The sequence below is a fragment of the Hydra vulgaris genome, chromosome 08 (assembly GCF_038396675.1).
Source record: "Hydra vulgaris chromosome 08, alternate assembly HydraT2T_AEP".
NCBI classification, from domain to species: domain Eukaryota; kingdom Metazoa; phylum Cnidaria; class Hydrozoa; order Anthoathecata; family Hydridae; genus Hydra; species Hydra vulgaris.
The window spans coordinates 49,444,376-49,468,465 of NC_088927.1; the positions used below are offsets into that span (position 1 = coordinate 49,444,376).

Below are 24,090 nucleotides of genomic sequence, written 5' to 3' on the forward strand. Positions count from 1 at the left end.
AGCCCCTTATTTGTATAATTTGTTATTTAAAAAATTGTATATTTCTAATTTACAAGTTTAATTATTATTAAATGAAGCCTATTAATAGTGTTTTTCAAAGCTAAGGAGTATTTGCAGCGTACCGTAGGACTGATAGATGTACATATACAAACAGCCCGCTAGTGAAAAAATTTCTGAATCCGCCCTGTCCTATTTCTTAAATAATTGATTAATCCGCAGAGCTCACGCGAGTTTTAATTTGCATAAAACAAAAGAAATATGTTTTACAACATATTTTATGTATTATTGCGCAACAATTACTAAGTCGCTATTCGTCCTGACAAACTTCAAGAAACCAATCTAATCGAAGAAATGGAATCAGCCTAATGATCGTAAAAACAATTGTTTTTGCGTTTCTCCTATGCTATAGAATAAATTAATTTCCCACCACATTATTCAATTTTGCAAATGGTTTTTATTATTCCGCACAGAAAATGAAGTTATTTTGTGTAAAAAAACTTCTTTAAACAATACTTTTAGAAAATCTATTTATAATATATATTTTATACGGCTTTATGTTTTTTTTATATATAATATTGTTATTATTTACTTATTATAAACAGTATTTAAGTCTCCAATTTTTATAAGTTATATAAAACAGTTGCGAATTAGCAATATATATATATATATATATATATATATATATATATATATATATATATATATATATATATATATATATATATATATATATATATATATATATATATACATATATATATATATATATATATATATATATATATATATATATATATATATATATATATATATATATATATATATATATATATATATATATATATATATATATATATCTTAACATAAAACAATCCATCTTTTAACAAATTTGAAAATTAAATTTTCAAGTCTTGTCTTATTAATTTTTTTTGTATTTTTTATAATCTGCATAAAGATGCTTCAAGACTTGTTGCACTTGTAGTGGTAAGGAAACAATTGTTTTTCTCTCAGCTAATTTTTGAAATAACTGTAAATAATTCTTTAATAAATATCTCACAGAAAGGTTTTGTAGAATATTGATGACATAACAAAATAGGCTTGATAAATAAAAACAAGCTTCTTGTTCCACATTGACCAAGGAATAAATTGACAGGAAAGAATAAAAACTATTTTTAATTCACATACCTGGTCAATTGTAGAAAAATCTTCTTTGAGACTTATGAGATTTTGCAAGTAGATAAAATAACCAATTTTTTACATTTCTGCACACTTGTCTTGTTTTTTAGTTTTTATTGGATATATATATATATATATATATATATACAAACACACACAAATGGTGAATGGGACATATTGAAAGAATAATTTACAGCTTGCAATGTCAAGGTTAAAGACTAATCTTATAAGATCGATGGCACATCTTGCCAATACCACCTGCTGAAACATTAAATCTAAGATCACATTTTGCAAAAACAGACACAAGCTATGGGCAGATCTTAATAAAACCAAAAGTAAAATATAGTTAAAAATAAATATATATGAAAAGACAAAAACAAAAAGTTGAAAAGTAATATATAAAAGTATATATAAAAGATTAAAAAAACAAAGATGAGATTTTTAACCAGTTACTTCAAAGCTAAGGCCAAAAATGTTAAGGCTAAAACCAAGAGTTTTAAGACCTACGTCATCATTTTTTTTGGCTTAAGGCAAGAACAGTAATTTATCCACAACTTAAACTAAAAACAAACTTAAACAAGTATTACAAACAAAGTAAGAGTAAAAATATATTCAGTATGCAATATCTCTTATTAATATAAGAGATATTATACATTTATAAAGCTTTTTTAAAACAATAATATAGTTTCATATAAGATGTCCGCCTTTATTCTATTCATTTTGTATGAAATTTAACCTATATAAACAATGGTGTATGTATATATATATATATATATATATATATATATATATATATATATATATATATATATATATATATATATATATATATATATATATATATATATATATATATATATATATATATATATATATATATATATATATACAAAAAATAAATAATTTTATATGTACATATCAAACATTAAAAAAGGTGCTCTAGTTAACCAAAAGAGATGGTAATTTTTGTCTGAAAAATGTTTTTAAAAGATGATAATTTGTCTGAAAAATGTTTTTAGGGGTCCCAACCAACCTTTGAATATTTAAGGGGTCCCTAATATTATCTTACAATAATATTTTCAAAAGTATGTCAACCTGGTACTCATAAAAATGGAAACTTTGTAAAAATTTCAAAAATAGTTATAAATTTTTATAAATATAGCTTTTCTAGATTTTATTGCATAAAAATAATTTTTTTTAAAAAAATTTTTAAAAGGTTGGTTTTATAAAGTTTTTTATAAATTTAAGGTTTTTATAGATTTTTTAAAGGAAAATATTATGAAATATGATTGCTATTTTTAAAACTTTAATAAAATTTCGCTTCTTTTGAGTACCAGGTTTATAAACTTTTAAAAATTTTTTTGTAAGACAATATATTAGGGACCTATTAAATACTCAAGGGTCAATTAGGATCCCTAAAAATATTTTTTATTCAAAAATTTCATACCATCTTTTTCAGGAAATAAAAAAGCACCTTTTTTAGCGTGTTTAATTTGTGCAGCTAAAATTTTATATTTTTATATAAATATATATATATATATATATATATATATATATATATATATATATATATATATATATATATATATATATATATATATATATTTATTAGGTTAGGTCATTATGATGTAAATGTTCAGTTAGAGTTGTGAAACAATACTAAAAAGATTGAGATTTTTGACATTGCAAAATCATTTCATGTTGTGATTTGTGTCCGAAAACTTTCATAGTAACTGCCTGAGTATGGGATAAAGTACTACTCAAGACATCAACGTAGAACTGGAAATGTTTGGGTTGATAATAATGGTAGCGTGTGTGTTCAGTTAATAAAAGTGGTTGCAGTGTTGTAATAGCAACAGACCAGTCAATCATTTTTATGAATGACGAAGCTTCCAGATCAAGCTTGATGTTTGATTTATCAAAGACACGTATCTTGCTACTTTAGTATGTATCATAGCACTGTTACATAAGCTGGAAGAAATTTATTGCTCTGTCAAGGCAGAAAGAATGATGTTTTATGTTGAACCATGATAGCAAACAAACTTGTATGGTGAAAATTTCTTGGCATAACAGTTTGGAGGAACTATATTTTGATCATTGAATTTGGTATGATTGTCCTATTTGTTTTGCAGAAATAACACTATTACTTTATGTTCTTTATCAGAAGTGTATGTGTTCTACTGCTTGCGTACTTTGCAAGTACTACTTAAGTACTTGCAAAATTCACATAGCATTTGCTATTAGGCAAGCATCCCTGTTACTGATTTTTCACCTATCGATGGCCTTACACAACTCAGGATGTTGTTTAGTGTTGTAAATCTTGATCTCTTTATCACTTGACATCTCATTATCACTTGACATCACCTCATAACTTAACATCACTTCATCATCTAATTGGCAAAAATTCTGCATCTGACTTAGACTGTTTATTATCACTATTTCACTTGGATCAATTTCTTTATCAAACTTCAATTTCTTATCTGTAATGGGTAAAAATTGTTACAAAGAAAATCGATTTTTAATTATTATACCTGATGACCCTAATCACAATAGATCAGCGAAATATCAAATAATATATATTAAAATAAAACAAATATATATTTTTTCAAAAACGTTTATACGCAGCTGTATATATTGAATTTTACATACATTTTATCATATAACAAGAAAATGGCTTTCAAAGATTATATATATATACATATATATATATATATATATATATATATATATATATATATATATATATATATATATATATATATATATATATATACAGTCGACTCTCGATATCTCAAATACTTGATATCTCGAACTTTTGAGTATCTCGAACTTTTTTAGCGGTCCCATGGACATAACGTACTAGTTTAGGCTAAAATCCTCTCGATATCTCGAACCTTATTATCTCGAACTTTTTGGTATCTCGAACAATATTTTCGGTCCACAGGGCAATTTTCTCTCGTTATCTCGAACTTTTCAACATTTTTTTTTTCAAAAATGTTTTAATAAAATTTTTTTAAATAATTTTTTTAAATTCCAATTTTCGAAAAAAAAAAATTTTTAATTTGATTTTTAAATTCGATTTTTTTTAAGAATCGAATTTCTGAAAAGTTTTCCTTTAATATATAATTTATTCTTTTTGTCAAACGCAGCAACATGCCGCTCGTTAAACGAAAACTCACGAACAAATCTATAATAGAAAAATGCAAGGCATTAAAAGACCTAGAGACTGGGATGTCTAACAAAGAGGTTGCCAAAAAGTATGGAGTCCCAAAGAACACATTATCAACCTGGATTAAAAATAAAACCAAGTTATTAACCTCACTGGAAAAAAATGGCACAAAGTCTAAACGGAAGAAACTTCGTAGTGGTAATTTCAAAAATGTAGACAAGGCCATATACACGTGGTTCGTTGCAAAAAGAAGTTAACAAGTACCAATTGATGGTACCATACTAAAAGAAAAGGCACTAAAATTCGCAGAAGCATTAGGAGAGTTGGATTTTAAAGCATCTGATTGTTGGTTTCATATTTGGAAAGAAAGGTCAGTTAAATTTTGTCAAATCTTGTTCAATTTTAATATAAACAAATAACATGTATCTGTTTATATTTAATTTATTTAGTTTTTTAAAGGTGTAATTAAAATTCAATTATTCTGTTCCTATTTTTAGGAACGGCATCAGCTTTAAAATAATCTCAGGCGAAAGTGCCGCCGTGACGAATAATATGACTGCTTCGTGGAATGAAACTACACTTCCAACATTGCTTTTGAATTACAAGCTTGCAAACATTTTCAATGCCAATGAGTTTGGACTATTTTACCAGTGCCTACCAAACAAAACATACCATTTATCACGAGAAAAATGTTTTTATGGAAAAAATAGTAAAGTCAGACTAACAGGCATAGCAGTAGGGAGTGCAACGGGAGAAAAATGACCTATGTTTGTTATTGGAAAATCTAAAAACCCACGGTGTTTTAAGCACATTAAACAACTTCCTTGCACATATAAAAATCAGCTAAAAGGTTAGATGACCGGAGACCTTTTTACAGAATGGGTAATGAAACTTGACTCATTTTTTCGTGCTCAAGACAGGAAAGTAGCACTCCTGGTGGATAACTGTTCTGCCCACCCACACATTGAAGGGCTAAGCAACATCAACCTAATATTTTCCCCCCCTAACACCACATCTGTCCTTCAGCCCATGGATCAAGGCGTAATACGAAGTCTTAAAGCTCATTATCGTCACAAAATTGTGCGTTTGTGTATCAAGGCTGTCGATAATAACGAACCCATGCCAAAAATTTCTATACTTCAAGCAATGAAAGATCTTGTTTCTTCGTGGAATGCTGTGTCGAAGGAGACTGTCATCAACTGCTTTAAAAAAGCTGGTATCAGCAAAACAAACAAGAGTATTGAAGAAGAGTATTGAAGAAGTATCAGCAAAACAAACAAGAGTATTGATGATGATCATTCTTTTAAATTTTTGACAGAAGAACTTAACTGTTTGCGAGAGTTAGATCCTCATGCCGTCCAAGAAGATCTCTCAGCGGAATCTTACATTGGTTTAGATTGCGATGTAGTAACCACCGGTTCACTTGCTACTGGTGCTGAAATCATTGCTCAGATTTTAGACCCTAATTTTGAAAACGACGATAATGAAGTTGAAGATAGCGTTGACGAAGCTATTGACGTCGAAGCCCCGCCACGCCCATCTGATATTCAATTAGAAATTGCTTTTGAAACAATTCAAAATGCTTCGCTATACAGCTCAAAATATGGAAATCAAATACAATCCCTAGCACTAAAACTTGAGGATTTAATGAAGATGGAAAAGATGGATAATTTAAAGCAATATCAGATAACAGATTTTTTCCAAAAGTTATAGTTTTTGTTGTTAATGATTTTTGTCAGAAAAATAACTTGTTTTAATGAAAGTCGGGCAATTTTAATTTATTTTCAACCCTTTTCTTGATATCTCGAACTCTCGATATCTCGATCTTTTTTTCCGGTCCCCTTAGTGTTCGAGATATCGAGAGTTGACTGTATATATATATATATATATATATATATATATATATATATATATATATATATATATATATATATATATATATATATATATATATATATATATATATTTATAATTAATATATATTTATATATATATACATATATATATAAATATAATTAATATATATATATATATTTTTTTTTTTTTTTTTTTTGTTATTCACCTCCTCAAGGCCTAGAAGGCCACTACAGATGAGGAGGCTACTTAATAGTGGTTGTAACCCTCTCTCAACTCTATAACTCCGAAACACGAACCTCGACGAACAAGGCCGCTGCGCGGAGAAACAAGTATATATATATAATTAATATATATATATATATATATATATATATATATATATATATATAATTAATATATATATATATATATATATATATATATATATATATATATATATATATATATATATATATATATATATATATATATATATATATATATATATAATTAATATATATATATAGTATATATATAATATATATATAAATATATACATAAATATATATATATATATATATATATATATATATATATATATATATATATATATATATATATATATATATATATATATATATATATATAGATTATGTATATATATATATAACATATTATATATATATATATATATATATATATATATATATATATATATATATATATATATATATATATATATATATATCTATATATAAATTTTTTTTCCTAGGAAGTAAACAGATTATTGTTAAAGATAAGCTGCAAAATAAAATTTGCTATGGATATTGATAGTACATAGTTATCATTATGTTTTGTTGTGTGGTGTTGCTGTCTAGTTTGATATTCCTATCTCAGTTTAATGCACAAGATATACAACTGAGATCTGTATATGATAATATAAGTTTTCGTCGACAGCTTTATAATGCTACTTGTAAATTTGGTACTTCTGATAAAGTTGGAATATGTGTTTGTCCCAATCCTAGTGATATGAAGAATTTTTTTTGCAATTGTGTTTTAGACATCAACAACTCTAGTTTAAATGTTTTTAGTAAGGAAAATGCTTTTGTATGTAGTTGTTTAAATACTTATAATGAAACATTTTCAAAAGACTGTTCATGCTTCTCGCTTTCCCTGAAGATTACTAACATGAGTTGTTCTCATAGTTCATTTCCTTTTAGAAAATCAAATGTCATTAAAATAGGTGTTATTTTACCACACACATTAGGAGAGTCAAAACTTTCTTCATATAATAGTGGAGTATATTATGCTTCAGCTATGTATATGGCTATTGATGATATTAATTCACAGTCTACATACTTGCCAAATCATAAATTAGAATTAGTATGGGGGGATACTATGTGTGATTGGAAGAGTACAATAAAACTGCAAATAGAAATGCTTGAGTATGAAAAAGTAGATGCGTTCATTGGTGGTGGATGTGCTGGTTGCTTAGCACTTGCACAGAATGCTGGAGCTTTAAATATGCCTATGATTTCACATGTAAGTCTAATTTTTTTTACAATTCAATGATATTAAACAAGGTGTTTATGGTTCATTTTGAGATTTAGTTAAAGAAATAATACTAATAAGTTTTGGGGATTTTGTTTTAATTATTCTATTTTAAGTTAATAAAACTTTCATTTTTCCGTTTTTATTTGATTTGTTTGCAATTTAAATAAAAGATTCTTATTTAGAGTTCAACTAAAATGTTTGTTTTGCTGTTTTAATTTTTTTTATTAGAATTTAAAAAAAAAAAAACGTTTGTTTTTACTCTTTTTTTTTTCTTTTTTTTTAGTTTTTTAAATAAAATTTTAATAAAATATTTATGATGATTTTATTTTAAATATTTTTTTTATTTTAATTGTTCTGTTTACACCTTAAATAACTTTTGTAATTGGTTTGTTCCATTCGTAATTGAAATTTAAGTAAAACATTCATTTTGCCATTTTTTTATTATTATTTTATTAGGAATTTAAATAAAGTGTTCATTTTGCCGTTTTCATTTAAATTATTTAATTTAAAATTTAAACAGCAAAAGCATTTATTTTGCTATTGTTCATTTATTTGAAATTGCAAATAAAATTATGTTTTAAAATTCTGAGGTCAGCAAAAAATTGCTGACCCCAGACACTGTCAGTTTGTCAGTTAGGTCAGCATTGCAGAATACCAAACCTAATTCTGAGTGCTGCTATTATAAATATTGCTTACTATTTTTAAAGGTATTATTTCAACTTTATCATATCTTTATAAATAGTTAAGTCTAGTTTACTAAAAAAAAAAGAAAAAATTTTGACATCAAGAGACAAATCTTGAACTCATGGATTACTAGCCTGAAACAGTATCCACTCGCCCATACCAACATTGCTAGTTGTGAGAAAATTATATTTATAAAATAATATTTTTGCATGTATATATCGGAAGAATAGCTATTTAAAATTGGGATCATGTTTAGGATAGTGATGTTAATTTATATAATTTTACACGGAACTATTGGGGTGGAAAAAAAAACATTAAACAGACTGGAAAAAACATCAAACAGAAAAGTACTAACTCAAAGAAGCTAAGAAAATTATAGACATTATTATATTTAAAATTGTTTTAAAATCTTTTTTAGGGGGAGGGGGTTACAAAATTGTAATGTAATATTAGGGGGGTCAATAAAATGTTACAATGCATTATGAGAGAGGGGAGGGGGCCAAAAAATGTTAAAAATTGTGTGATTCGTGGAAGATAATAAAATATAACAAAAGCATTTGAAAATAAAATATTACAAAAACATTTGCTAAAAAGTATAATGATTTTTATAATAAAAAGCGAAAAATAAACTTTTTAATTTAATAGTTCAGTAAACTAAAGATTGACAGGTTTTTTTTTGAAATAAATCTTGTGCAGACCTTTTAACCTTTAGTTTACTGAATTATTAAATTTAAATTTAAATGTTTATTTTTCCCTTTTTGGTAAAAAAAAGACATTTTTTTACATATGTTTATAAAAGAGTATAAAAAAAGAATAAAAAAGAAAAAATACTTTTTTATATGGTATAAAAAAGTATTTTTTTGCATATGTTTTTGCTATATTTATTTATATTTAAATTAGTTATAAAATGTCTTGCAGCCTTGTTGGAAGTGAATCAGAATTTGAAAAAAAAAAAAAAAATTGAAAAACATAGTTTTTTTAAAAATTTATTTATATATAATTGTATATTTTTAAAAAGAAATGTTAATCTTATTAAAAGAATTTCCCATAATATTATAAAAATGTGAGTAAAGATTGTTTGAAGTTTGTTATTCCAAACAGAGTTTAAAAACCTGATTTTAATAGTCTTAGTGTTTTTTTTTTTTGTGCTTTATTTTTAATTATATTTTTGTTTTTTTTTGTGTTTTAGTTTTAGTTAAGTGCTTTTTATTTACTATTTTTCTCATTCATTAAGATTTCTTTTCTTTTTTAGTTGTCTAAGCAAGTTTTTTCAGCCATTTTTGAAATGCTCAAGTTCTAAAAATATATTAACAGCCATGGTCTAATAGTCAAAACAAAACTATTATTTGCATGGTAATATGTTGGTGTGCGATCACAAGCCTACCTGACCAAGTCTGTTATCAATAGTGTACAATATTACTTTTATTTGAGCAAATTATTTCTAGTGTACCCTCAGCTGTATAAAGAAAAATGACTTTTTCTAAACTTTAAGGGAAATATTAAAAAATTTAAAAGTGCTTAAAATTTAAAAACTGGAAAAAGGGTTAACATGATTCAATCCTGCTATCATAAAACCTGCTAAGAATGATCGTTTGGTGGGGTTTCCTTTGACCAAATTCCAACAATCTATTTTTATGCTTATAAGTATATATATATATATATATATATATATATATATATATATATATATATATATATATATATATATATATATATATATATATATATATATATATATATATATATTATCTGTGTGTGTGTGTATATATATCAGGCTTGGGCAGGAATGGAGTGCGATCGAGCGCTATTGCTGACCATGCTAATGATTTTATTTTTTGACAACTTGATCACTCCTGTTAAGATGTTTAGATGACTTTTAAACATTTTAGAAATGCGCTGAAAAATGAAACGTTAGCTAAACTTAAACTAGGAAGAAAATTAAAAAAAAATAATGTAAAAAGAAATTCCTAACGAAAAAGAAAATATATTAGCACTAAAAGAAAACTAAAAAAAACGCGAAAATTACTATTTGTTCTGTTTTTAATTGCGTTAAAAATAAATTACTTAAAAAGTTTATCTTTTGAAATGTTTTATTAAAGTTACGCAAAATGCTTTTACAAATTTCTTCAAACGATTGTTTAATGAATGAACAAATTTTATTTAAATTACTAAAAAGTGTTATACATATATATTACTTTCAAATTGTATAAACATTTATTTTTTCCAAAAAGTTGTCAAAAAGAACTGTTTAAGAAAGTACTGTAGTCTATTTAAAATAGTAATTTTTAATCAATTCATCTTCTGATTAGTTAGTCAAGTTAAAAAAAATAGTTTCAAACATTTCTTTGTAAAAGTAGAAACAAAAAAAATTAGGCAGTTTAATTATTCTATTGCAACGAAATATTTAATTTAACTTATTCATTATTTTAAGTATTTAAAAAATTATCTTTCAAAAGATTTTTAGAAAGACATGAAAAATAGTTTCAAAGAAATTATTATATTTAAATTTATTATTAAAAAAAACATGTCTACATGCCTGACTAAATATAACATTTGATAATTTACAAAAAATACATTTATTTTAAAAAATTACTACAATTACATTTTTATTTTATTTAATGCTTTGCGTAAAATAAAAACTTTAGCGAAGATCGATCATTAAAAGTTATTTATGACATAACAATTATTTTTATAGCATTTAAATTGTTAAAACATCAAAACCACTGTGATCAAATTGTAAAGAAAAAATATTATAAGCATGGTCAATTACAACGTGGGATCACCATTCGCACACCATTCCTGTCCAAGCCTGATGTATATATATATATATATATATATATATATATATATATATATATATATATATATATATATATATATATATATATATATATATATATATATATATAAATATATATATATATATATATATATATATATATATATGTATATGTATCTATATATATATATATATATATATATATACAAATATATATATATATATATTTATATATATAGTTTTTTTTGTTTTTTTAGATTAAAAAAACTTATTTTTATTTAATTTCTATTTTTATTATAAATGTAATACAATATTTAATAGTTACATGATATATGATAAATATATAGTACATCACTTGAAAAATTTATTTTTAATTAACAAAAGACTCTGTATTCTGGCTTTCTTGTTCATTAAGGTCTTCTATTGTAAAGTCAAATCCGTAATCTTCAGAGTCACTTGATACCTCTGACTCTAAACTCTGTGAAGTACCATTGTCCAGAAAAAATTCTTGGCTTTGACTTGTTGATGATTCTGCATTACATTTTAGATTTTTGAGTTGTAAATTATGTGATATAAATACTAATTTTGAAGCTCTGTCATTTGTTAATCTATTCCGTTTTTGATTGTGGATCCAAGATTGTCTACTAAATGATCTTTTGACTGCAGCACTTGTTGGTGGAAGTAATAAAATTTTACTTGCAATATTTGATAGTATTGGAGCACAAGAACAACATATTCCCTTCCACCAACTTACAGGAGATGAATGTTTTACTGAAGCCCATATAAAAGGTTTTGCAAAAAGTCCTTCGTTTGATCTATAATCAGCTATCTCACCCAAAATTTTGTCATCACATTCATTAATAGAAGAATCCATTTTTCCTAATTTATGTAGCGTTTCAATGGCATCAATCTAAAGAAGATGTTTTAAATAAGGCATCTTAATTCATTTTAAATATAATTTCCTTTTTTTTCAATTAATTTAAATGAGGATTAAATTCTGAAAATACTCACCATTTCATCTCCAGAGATATGACATCCTTTATAATGTGGATCCACTAAATTTGCAGCAAGATGAATGTTTCGAATGTGAAATTTCCTTCTTTTGGCAATTATTTCCATCATAGTATTTTCCTCGCTTTTTAGAATTGGACTGCAAAGGATACTGTCTTAAAAAGACTTTTCTAAATCTGAAAATGTTTTTGCAACAATGGAGAGACTTAATTTATCTCCTTCAACTGCTGCAATGGCTATGGCTATTGGTTTTAATAACTTGATAAACCCATCCACTTTATCCCAGAACACTTCTGACAACAATAGGTTTTGAATAGGCTTAGCAAGAGATTTTGCTTCATCGTCAATAGCTAATCCCCGTAGTGCTAATCTGTTGTTATGAAAACTTTCTATACAATGTATAATTGAAGCCCATCTGAAGAATATATTTATTTATAATTAAATATTTATTTGCCTAATGTTATTTCCATACTAAGTATTATGATTTATAATGTAATATAAATTTTTTAAAAATTTATAATAATACTTTTTATGTTTTATTTTTTATGTTTTTATGTTTAATTTTATTATAAAATTAATTTTTAATAAACCTAGTTGTTACTGGAAGCTTTAGTGATTGTTGAATGATTTGTCCTGATTTCTGCTGATGTTGTTTTAACAAAGCTGATAAAATTTGAGAGTTCTTTATCCCTTTTACCACCATTGTGCAATTTCTTTGGGAATCTGCTATTGATTTCAAGTTACTGCATCAGTAAAAATTAAATTTAAGGTATGTGCCAGGCATCCATAAGGATATATGTGAGGAAATTCAGTAACTATTAGTTGCCATGCTTTTTTAATATTGGCTGCATTATCAGTACAAACACCAAGAACTTTCATAGGTCCAACATCGCATATTATTTTTTTATCTATATTTGCCATATATTCGCCAGTATGACTTTCTGCGCCAGTATGACTTTCTGGTCCAAAATATAGGTTGAGGTACCGTTACAACAAAATTAATGACTCCTTCATTCCTGTAAATAGTAAAATCTATCTTTATTACTGATTTTTATTATTTATGAATTATACACATGAAGTTAGAATGCACCTAAATTATATATGTGTAGCTTACATTGTTACATAATAATTGTTTAATATTAAGTTTTTTTCATTAGTTATACAAACTTAGTTATTGTGTAATTTTTATTTACTTGAATACTTTTTGAATAAATTTTAGCTATCTAATTGCAATTTGAATAAACATTTAAAAAAATGATTTAAATTTTCTAAACTCAAATGAATCCAAGATAAAAAAACTTATAAAAAACAAAATTAAATCTTCAAAATAAACCAAACTATTTCAATTTTAAATTCCAATAATTAAAACTAGTTAAAATTTCAATTTTAAACTCTGTTTAAAATTGAAATATATAAAATAAAGAAATAAACTATTAAAATTTTACAAAAGTAATAAACAAAAGAAAATAAAACATTAAAGTAAATTTTATATAACTGTTGGTTCATTTTTGTATTTTGCAATGCAGTAATATTTCATTCATTTTTATGAATGAAATAACACTGCTGAAATAACATTTTTATTTCATTCATTCAGTAGTGTTATACTTACAATTAACTAGTAGCTGCTAGTATAGTTTTTTTGAGATATATTAAAAAAATTACTTAATTTTTTTTTTAATATTTAATACTGTTTTTTTTTAAATATGCATTTTATTTAATAGAAAACATTCATATTTTGAAGGTTTAATGCCTCTGAAACTGTTTCAAGTATTATTAGTATCTTAAATTTAATAAATACTAAAAAAATAAAAAATAAAAAAACTATAAAAAACAGTTTTTAAGAAGAAAAAACCCGTTTTTTTGGGGTTTCAACTATAAATTTGTAAGAAATATTATATAGGGTAAAATACATTACATTTAATAAAAAACATGTATATTTTGAAGGTTTACTGACACTGTAACTTTTTAAAGGATAATTGATATATAAAATTTAATGGACACCTAAAAAAACCAAAAAAAACCATTAAAAACATGTTTTTAGGACAGGCCTGTTTTTTTTGCAAAAAAAACGTGTTTATTATAAAAAAAACGTGCATGTTTTTTTTGAGTTGCAACTCTATATATATATATATATATATATATATATATATATATATATATATATATATATATATATATATATATATATATATATATATATATCCACAGTTGATGTAGCATCAAGCATCACTCCTTTGCAACAGCAGGATGTAGGATAGTTGATGTATGTACTGAAACCCCTGACAGCTGGCTGTTACAGTGTGGCACCAGAAATGTTACCTAAGCTTGCATTCATAGTTATATATATATATATATATATATATATAAATATATAAATAGGCTTCGGTAGGAATGGCGGGCTATAGCCTGCGCCTGCCTCCACACCCATGCAAATCAGTTTACATGGACGAAATAAAGCCGGTGCAAAATATAAATTTTTGGTAAAAATTAAGTTGAATATTTTTATGCTTTTATTTAGTTATACTTTTAAAAACTTCTCAAGTGATGTAATCTTATAAAACTGTTTTTTTACTAGTTAAAAAACGAAACTATTTCATTCAGGATATGCTAAAAAAATTATGACAAAAATAACTTTTGAATATTCTGATGTAAAAATAAAAAAATAAAACTAGGATTAGAAACAAGACAAAAGTAGAGTAGAGACAAATGATTCGGTGTGTCTTGAAAGAGAGTTAGAAAGTTGACTAATAATGTTAGAGATTGAAAAAGGCAAAAGTTTTGGGCCTAAAAACCTGCTGAGTCACTGACACTAGAACCAAGCCATTATGTATGAATTCATTTAAGTCACCAACAACAACGATATTGGCTGAAGGATAAAGATAAAGCAATTGGTCAATTTGAAGAGTGCAGTATTGAGATAAAGGAGAGCTACATAGAACAAAGAGAAAGGTGATAAAGTGAAGTGGTACTAAATGAAAGCACATAAAAGAAAAGTCTGTATTCAAACCTAGTTTCCTTACAAATGCGTAAGTTCTTACGAATGTAAATACCCAGGCCAAGCATGTGACTATTGGAGTCTTTAGGAATTAAAGGACGATAATCATCAACACTAAGATCACAAAATAAGACAGCGAAACTCAAATTAGTCTCACAAAGAGTAGATCTGGTTAACTTTTGGTGAAATTTGTAAATTTCTTTGAAATTGAAAAGTTACTTTGAAGACCATTAGTGAATGATAGATTTAGATAACCTGGTGAGGACCAAGGTTTTTTGTGTTTTATTGTTTTTGACACTTTTGTCATTTTTTAAATTGGTTAAAGATCTCAAAGCACAGATAGTACTTAGTACACTATCTAACAGTCTAAGCAATTGCCTCATTACTATTAAGACAGGCTGTGTGTTAAGTCAGAGTTGGCATCTCCTAGCCTTTGCCTAAAAAAGCGTATCCTACAAGTGTAGGATACGCTTTTTTAGGCTAAGGCTGTACAAAACTGTAGTTGCAGTGTAATTTCATTGACTGACTGAAGAAGGCATAGGAAAAGTGGAGTGTTCATACATTATTTTGTACTTAAAAGTAGAGTAATTCTTATGTTTTGTTTTTTTTATACAGAATAATGAATAATTTAAAATTGACTTGTTTTAGTAAATTGTTTTCATACCTAAACTCAAACTCTCAGTCAGCTGAATCCCCTGTAGATAACTATTTTAGCATAAAGTCATTTATGATGTTTAAGACAACTATATATAAGAGTGACTTGGGCTAATTGCAGCCAGGGTGCTTTTTATTTATTATTATTGTCGAACTTAATAGTAATAATTATTATTGACGAAAAATGACTTAATAGCCCTTTTGAGTGTGTTTAACACAAAACTCTTGGCAGCCATTGGAACCGAAGTAATGGCAAGATAAAGTTGCAGGTTATATCTATAGGTTATATAGGTTAGGTTATATAGGCAGATTATATAGATATCTAACTTAAGTAAACTTCAAGTTATGAAATGTTAAGACATACTAAATTATATATCAAGTTTTATTGTTTTACTTTCACTTAAAAATTAGATTTACTAATTTATAAAATTATTATTTATTAAGTTAGAATTTATTAAATTAAATTAGCCAACATCTCCTTAGTTTTGATCTATATTTCTGTTTTATAAAATCTTTTATTAAATTTGTTTTTACATTTTCATCAATCACTGTCAGCATGATCGAGTGGTTAGCTCGCAGATCTTCTGAACAAAAAAGCCGTGGTTCAAATCCTACCACTGGAATTTTTAAAAGTCTTTTTCAATTTTTTTTATTTGTAATTATTAATATTGTTTGTAATACATTTGTAATTAATAATATTTGTAATTATTAATATTGTAATTTGTAATTATTAATATTGTAATTTGTAATTATCAATATTGTTATTATTAATTATTGTATTTGTGATTTGTAATTATTAATATTGTTTGTAATACTTCAAAATAAAAAATGGTAACAATTACCACGCTTTTGTTCTGATTTCTTAAAACACAATTTACCGCAAGCAAATACGATTAGTATTTTATTGTTTGAAGAACATAGCCTAACACAAAATTAAAAATCAAAGATTTTAATTTTTTTATTACTATATAATGATATATATTTTATTGTGTAATAGTATAAATTTTTTTAAATTATATATATATTTTTTTCTAAAATAAATATTGAAAATCTTCAAAAATAAGAAATTCTTTTTGTAGATAGTTTATGCTTTTGTTTAATTCGGTGTTATAACTTTTTTTAACATTTTCTCATAAACTCACAACAGCAAAAATGCCGCTCTAAAAATGGTGCCGTTATTGACATAATTTAAACATAAAAGTTTTTATAATGTAGTTTCATTTAACAGTTACTTAACTGAAAGTATTTCATATTTTTTCCAAAAATGCTATTTTATTGTTTTTTCATTTCAAAAATAAAACAAAATTAAAATGAGTCGTAAATAAGTAAATTGTTAAGGTGTAATATCAAATTGTATTTGAAAATATTTGCGGTACTCCCTCACCTCAATTAAACTAAATTCATTAAATAATATGGTTTTATGCTATTTTAAAAATGTTTTATTTGTGTATTTATTTATTTATTTGTGTTTTTATTAATTATTTATTAAGGACAGGATATTACAGAGTGATTTGTTTATTTACATACAATAATATAAACTATATAAAAATAAAAAACTTTATTTATTATAAAACAAGTTTATATCTGTTTTGAAACGTTACAAAAATGCAAAACATGAGTTCAATACTTATTTATATAAAACTTAATTTAAAATTTAACACCAAAACATTTTTCTTAAATGAATTAAAACACAATACAATTACTATATAGTAATTGTATTGTGTTTTAATTCATTTAAAAAAATATTTTGGGGTTAAATTTTAAATTAAGTTAATTTAAGTCAAACAATAGTATGGGTCTGCAGACTTTTTTAAATTTATTTTGTCAACATTACCATTGTTAAAAACCGTTTATGGGTTCATAAATTTTCTTATGAAAAAAATATCATAATACGTCTTAAAATATCTACTTTGTTTTCAGAGCAATATTATTATTATGCAAAATACTAATATAATTGCACTCAAAGTTGAAGACTTAAAATCAAGGGATTAATAAAATTTGGTTTGTGCAAACATAAATATTGTAAATGATTGTGGAATTTCTTTAAAATGTAGAAAAAATTAAAATTTGCCAAAAGACCCATATTTAGATGAAAAAGTGAAAAGCCCATGCAGGAATCCCGCATAACCTCTGGGGCCACCATGCCTCTGATGATTGAGATACTTATGTTATAAATGTGCTCTATATAAGCGCAGTTTTATTGCATAGGAATAAAGTTACGCTTATATATAAAAACATATGTTATATGCAAATTTAAAAAATCCACTTAAGTAATGTTTATACAGGATTGTGTGTAACTTAAGAAAACTCTTCTAATAATTAAGTCTTTTTTACTCAAGCTGTTCCTTGAATTTTTGTATTTATGTTATTGTATTTAAAAATAATACAAGATTGAAAAAACACAAAGCATATTATCTCATCCATGTGAAAAATTTGAAACTTCAACTTTAGATTTGCCCCTTTCTTGATAATTTCTGATTGCTAAAAATATGTCATCTTCTTAGACCATTAGACATGGCTTTTTCGTAAAAGACGTGGTTTTTTCGTTGAAGCCAAAAATTTTTGCATGTATGACACCACTTTGTGGTACAAAAGCTAAAAAAACCTAGTAATTACTATTTATTTCTTTAAAACTATTTATTTATTATTAATGTAATAAATCCAAACTCTTATCCGGGAAATGATATATCTGTACCAGTTTTATATATTTTTGTGCAATTTTATGCACCATAATTAAAATTAATCAAATACGTGAGATAAATGCAAAAGCAAACTTGATGTATAAAAGTTTTTTTGCCGCAAACTGACGTCATTGTGCAAAAATTTTTTGGCTTAACTTTTAGATTAGCATTTTATAGTTAAAGCCGCATCTATAGTTTTCAATGGTCTAAGTTTGTCTCATTTCTGCCATATTAATAGTGTCATGTACAAATGCCTGTAAGTGTAAACGTCTTCAGCATATGTTGAGTTTGAGTAATCTTTAATATTTTATTTTAACAATCAGAAATCTTTTTTGCTATATTATTTTTTTGCTATAATTATGCAAGTAAAATTGAAAAAGTTTCAAAATTTATTAAGCTTAGGGAGGGCCTTAAACCCCCCAACAATGATAACAGCGCACTAAACCACTAAGCTATCAATGATTTTTTTGCTCTTAAAACAATTTTTCAGAAAGAACTATTGAAATTATTGAATATATAAAAAATAAAGAATAAGTATAGAAGTGTGGAATAGTTAAGTATAAAAATGTAGGTTTGGTATAGACCCATATTTTACTGAACCGGAAATGGTAGGTTTGGTATAGACCCATATTTTACTGAACCGGAAATGGTAGGTTTGGTATAGACACAAATTTTACTGAACCAGAAATGGTAGGTTTGGTATAGACCCATATTTTACTGAACCGGAAATGGTAGGTTTGGTATAGACACATATTTTACTGATCCGGGAAGCAAGGATATATATAAAGAAAAAGTATAGAAAAGGTCGATTTAGTATAGAAAAGGTTGATATATTATAGAAATGGTTGATGTAGACTTAAAAAGACCCATATTTTTACGGGCCCAGTCCTAATAATTTTACATTATGTAAATATAAAGTTTACAGTTTTCAATATAAAGGTCTAATTTGCATTTTGATTTTTGATTTTTGGATTGTATCGTAAAAGATGAATAATCTAAAATTTAATGAGAGGTAAAAATATGAAGAATTAAAATTGGAAAAATAAAAATATTATGATAAATAAAATATTATATAAAAAATATAAACTTTTTAAAACTCAAAGCAAAAAAAAAAAAAAAAGCAGTAAATTAACCCAAGTTTACCAGATTGCAAAAAATTATGTAGAAAAAACTTCAAATTTACTGCAACTAAAATAGCAAAGTTTTTTCATTAGACTCTCAAAACTATTATGTTTTAATTATTATTTGTCTATGAGACTATGAATTACTAACTTACAAATTTTCTTTACAAATATGTATGTATGTATATATATATATATATATATATATATATATATATATATATATATATATATATATATATATATATATATATATATATATATATATATATATATATATATATATAAGTTATGTTAATGTGTACTACAAATAGAGTGCTTAATGTTCTTAAAAAACAAAGCAATTATAAATTAGTAAAAACGCACAAATTTTTGTCTTTAACAACTTGTTTCACCATCAGTAGGTTGAAGAATAAGAAGAATGTCTAAATATTGAAAAATTCAAATTATAAAAAAAAATATTTCACAGGAAGTTGGGAATTGTTATAATCAAATATGTAATAACTGCAGTTATTTTGCAACCAGGATTCAACTACATTAAAATTAAAAAATTAATCATAAAAAGAATTCTTTATAATGAGGATAATTTTAGTCTGGTAATTGGTTTTTATAATTTTTTAAAAGGTACCGGCAAATATTATGTACTACCTGTGCATATTTGTAGAGATTAGTTTGATTTTTTTAATTTCTTTTTCTTACTAAGTAGAGCTATCCACTTAGTGACAATCATCATTGATGATAATCATCACCAATGCAAATATTCTGTGCTTTAGCCAAGCGTCAAGCTGAATATTTGTAGCTATTGCAAAATTAAGTTTAAAATTAGTTTAGTTTAAAACTGTTAGTTTTTAATTAAACTAATAATAAACTATATAAAATTATTCTGTTCTATAAAATTGTTTTTATAAGCTCTGAAAAAGCTTTATTTTTGATTTAGCAGTTGTTTTGAGTCAGAAGGTTTAAGTTGACAATTATGTTATGTTACTGTTAAGTTTAACAATTTATTTCTAAATTATATTTTTTTAAATTTAATTTAATTTTTTTTTGCTTTTACTTTTTTTTTTACAAAGTTTTATTTTTTATAGTTTTTTTACAAGCATATTTAAAAATGATACATAAAATCAAATTATTAAAAAGGATTATTTGCAAAAAAACAAAAAAAAGTAGATATAATAACTCCTTTTTGCATAAAAACAAGCTGCTAGTTGCCAACACTATAATACTTATTTTATTAGAAACAATTCTTTCTAAAATCTTTTGATGTTTTGTTCAAAATATGTTTAATACAATATATATTTATATTTTTAGCTCGTTTCAATACATAGTTTTTAATTTCACTGATTTTATTTCTGAAATGATTCAAAGAGCTAATAAAAATACTTTTTATATAGATGTGTTTGGAGCCAGAATTATCCAATAAAGAAGAATATCCTACATTTGCTCGCACTGAACCTAATGGGCGTCATCTCACACCAGCTATTTTTGAACTTTTGCGATATTACAAATGGGAAAAATTTAGTGTGTATGTGGAGAATCAAGATGTATATAAGCGTGCGTTTGAAGATATACAAAAGAAGTTTTCTCAAAGAATCTTACTTAGTAAAAATATTCCTGCTTCAACATATTATTCATTGGAAAAGCATTTTGACCTAGTCAAAGAAGACTTAAAGACTTTGAGCAACAAATCTAGAAGTATAAAGTTTTTTGTTATATTTAATGTTATATTTTAAAGTAAAGCATTATTTTTTTTTTCTATTTTTATCTTTTTTTTCTTTAATTTTTTATTATAGTCATTCTGCTTTTAATGACCATGAAAGTGGTGAAAGAGTGTCTTATTGCTGCTGCAGAGCTAAATCTCATTAACGGAGATTATGTGTTTATTACATTTGAGCTAGATATGCTTGTTGCCCAAGGAAGACAAAAAACACCTTTCAAATGGGTTACTACGGACTTTAGTACGTTTGTTTTGGATAAAAAGTTTTTATTTAAAATTGTAATCAAATTTTTTTATTACTTTTTATTATATCAAAGATTTTGTTTATTATTTTATTTTATAAATTTTATTATTTATTAAAATTTAACTTTTATTTATGGTAGACATTTGCAATTTATTTTTTTTGGTTTCAAATTGGAAAAGCTCAAAACTTAAAGTGAGAATAGTTAATATAATATGCAACAGTTAGCAATCTGCGTTTTATGCATGTATTGCAATGATCTTTGTGATCCTTAATCACATATAAAGAGCTTTATATAAAAAAAACTTTGAATATGAATTTCAATGAATAATAATTTCTTTAAAAAATTAAAATTTTTTTTAAAGAAATTGTTATTAATTGTCTCAAAAACTTTTACTTGAGCATCATTTCGATAAGTTTGAAATAGAATAAGTATATATGGAATAACTCTATGTAATACAAATAATTAACTGTAATTAAAGTACAAGTCACAAATCACATTTCTATATATTTTTTTACAGCATACTTCAATGATGATGATAACAAAACTAGTTATGAGTTATTTGCAAACCGAAGTAAGCTCCTTTGTCAAGGCTGGGAGTCAACATTGCTTTTAATGACAAAATTTTTAACAGCCTCAGTTGACCTTGAAAAAAGCATTGAAGATTTTAATAACCGAACAAAAGCAGGAATGAAAACATGGTTTAATTCTACCACTTATGAAGGATTTATTCCATACACTAATTATGCTAAATCAAAATCAATTGTAAGTTTTCTATTTTTATAAAAATTTATGTAAGTTTTGTAAGTATTTTGAAGTTTGTTTGGTATTGCATTGTTATATGATTTTACATTTATCATAACTCAATTGCTTTAGCATTTTTTTGTTTAGCCACCTCAACATTCTCAAAATCTTTATGATGCAATCAAGTTTTATGCAATGGCTGTAAACTCAACTCTAAGTAAAGGAAAAAGTTTCTTGAATGGGACGGCAATTTTGGAAAATATGCAAAACAGAGTTTTTAATAGTATGTTTTTTTTTTGTGTCAGATATATACTGCAATATATATTACATTCTTTTTTACACCAGTTTTTCAACAAACCATCACAATGAAAAGAATTGTAAACTTGCTGTAAAATAAACTTAAAAAATAGTTTTTTAAGTTTATATAACTTCTATATATACTTAATTTTTTTGCCTTCGGTTTGAATTTTTTTGCTGAAATTTTCTATTAGTTAAATTAAAAACATATTTTTTTTTCTTTTTACTATAATTGGCCTTGATATGTAATAAAATAAAGCTTATTCTAAAAATAAATAGTTTTTTGCATAATTTGCATAAATTACCTGTTTGCTTAAATTATCAAGATATAATGATAAAACTAGATGCTGAATCCTTAAATACTTGATGCTGAATTCATGAATGGCTAGGAAGAGACGCAGCGCATAAAAGCATTGTGGTACTGTAACAGTGAGTGTTGCAAAACAATCTAATATATAGTGGTGTTTTTCTAGTCAAAAAATAAAAACATAAGTAAAATTCATAAGAACTGCATTAACACTGCTAGTGGTATGTCCTTGCATCATATCTCATTGTGTGTGTATGTATATATATATATATATATACATATATATATATATATATATATATATATATATATATATATATATATATATATATATATATATATATATATATATATATATATATATGTATATATATATATACATAAAAAAATAAAAACATAAGTAAAATTCATAAGAACTGCATTAACACTACTAGTGGTATGTCCTTGCATCATATCTCATTGTGTGTGTATGTATGTATATATATATATATATATATATATATATATATACAACAACAACAACAAAAAGCAATATATTTACCAGAAATATAGATGTTTTACATAAGAATGTTATACGTTATAAAAAATATTTGTACAGTCTACATTCTGGATGGTTCACTCTCATATAGCTAGGCTAAATCGAGGAGAGCGACCGTGAACAAAACAAAATAAAAAACAAAAGAAAAAAAAGAAGCAAATAAAATAAATAATACACTCACAGAAGGTTGCAATTAGTCTACATTCATATTTGTATCTTATATAATTTATATGGTGATTTATCTATTATCACCAGTGATACTACTGCTGTTTCTATTTATTTTGATGTAGCAAGTAGTATTTTAATTTGGTTTTGAGAACATATTTTTTAATATTGCTAAAAGGGATTGATTTTAATTTATTTTGAATTTGATTCCAGTCCATTAATGCAGAGTATTTAAAGGAATGTTTGCCGTAGGATTTTGTATTATATTTTTGCACACTCAGTGCACCTCTGCAAGAATTTCTTGTAAGTTGACCGCTAATTGTACTGCGTAGAGTAAACCATTTATTAAATATAGGAGGTAGCTTTTTGTTAAGGCAGCTGTGAATAAATAAACAATTTTCAATTTTGATAATATCATGCAGT

General features: G+C 24.9%; 3 protein-coding genes across 3 annotated transcripts in view; 2 read left to right on the forward strand and 1 right to left on the reverse strand.

The window, feature by feature from the left end:
- Nucleotides 1-5,200: 5,200 nt before the first annotated feature.
- LOC136083393 (tigger transposable element-derived protein 4-like) lies at nt 5,201-6,058 on the forward strand. The gene is made up of 2 exons (XM_065802789.1): nt 5,201-5,561; nt 5,664-6,058. Exons 1-2 carry the CDS (start codon nt 5,201-5,203, stop codon nt 6,056-6,058), a joined length of 756 nt encoding a protein of 251 aa, XP_065658861.1.
- An 894-nt stretch (nt 6,059-6,952) lies between these two features.
- Nucleotides 6,953-24,090, forward strand: part of LOC100199577 (atrial natriuretic peptide receptor 1) — a 70,145-nt gene continuing 53,007 nt past the window's right edge. The window contains exons 1-5 of the mRNA XM_065803875.1: nt 6,953-7,723; nt 21,052-21,352; nt 21,451-21,615; nt 22,137-22,381; nt 22,508-22,643. Coding sequence (XP_065659947.1) covers nt 7,031-7,723; nt 21,052-21,352; nt 21,451-21,615; nt 22,137-22,381; nt 22,508-22,643 — 1,540 coding nt within the window. The 5' untranslated portion in view covers nt 6,953-7,030. The remainder of the gene's footprint in view (nt 7,724-21,051; nt 21,353-21,450; nt 21,616-22,136; nt 22,382-22,507; nt 22,644-24,090) is intronic.
- Nucleotides 11,569-12,317, reverse strand: LOC136084133 (uncharacterized). Its single transcript, XM_065804280.1, has 2 exons — nt 12,210-12,317; nt 11,569-12,108 (listed from the first exon to the last, which is right to left on the reverse strand). The coding sequence occupies exons 1-2, from the start codon at nt 12,315-12,317 to the stop codon at nt 11,569-11,571; spliced, it is 648 nt and encodes a 215-aa protein (XP_065660352.1).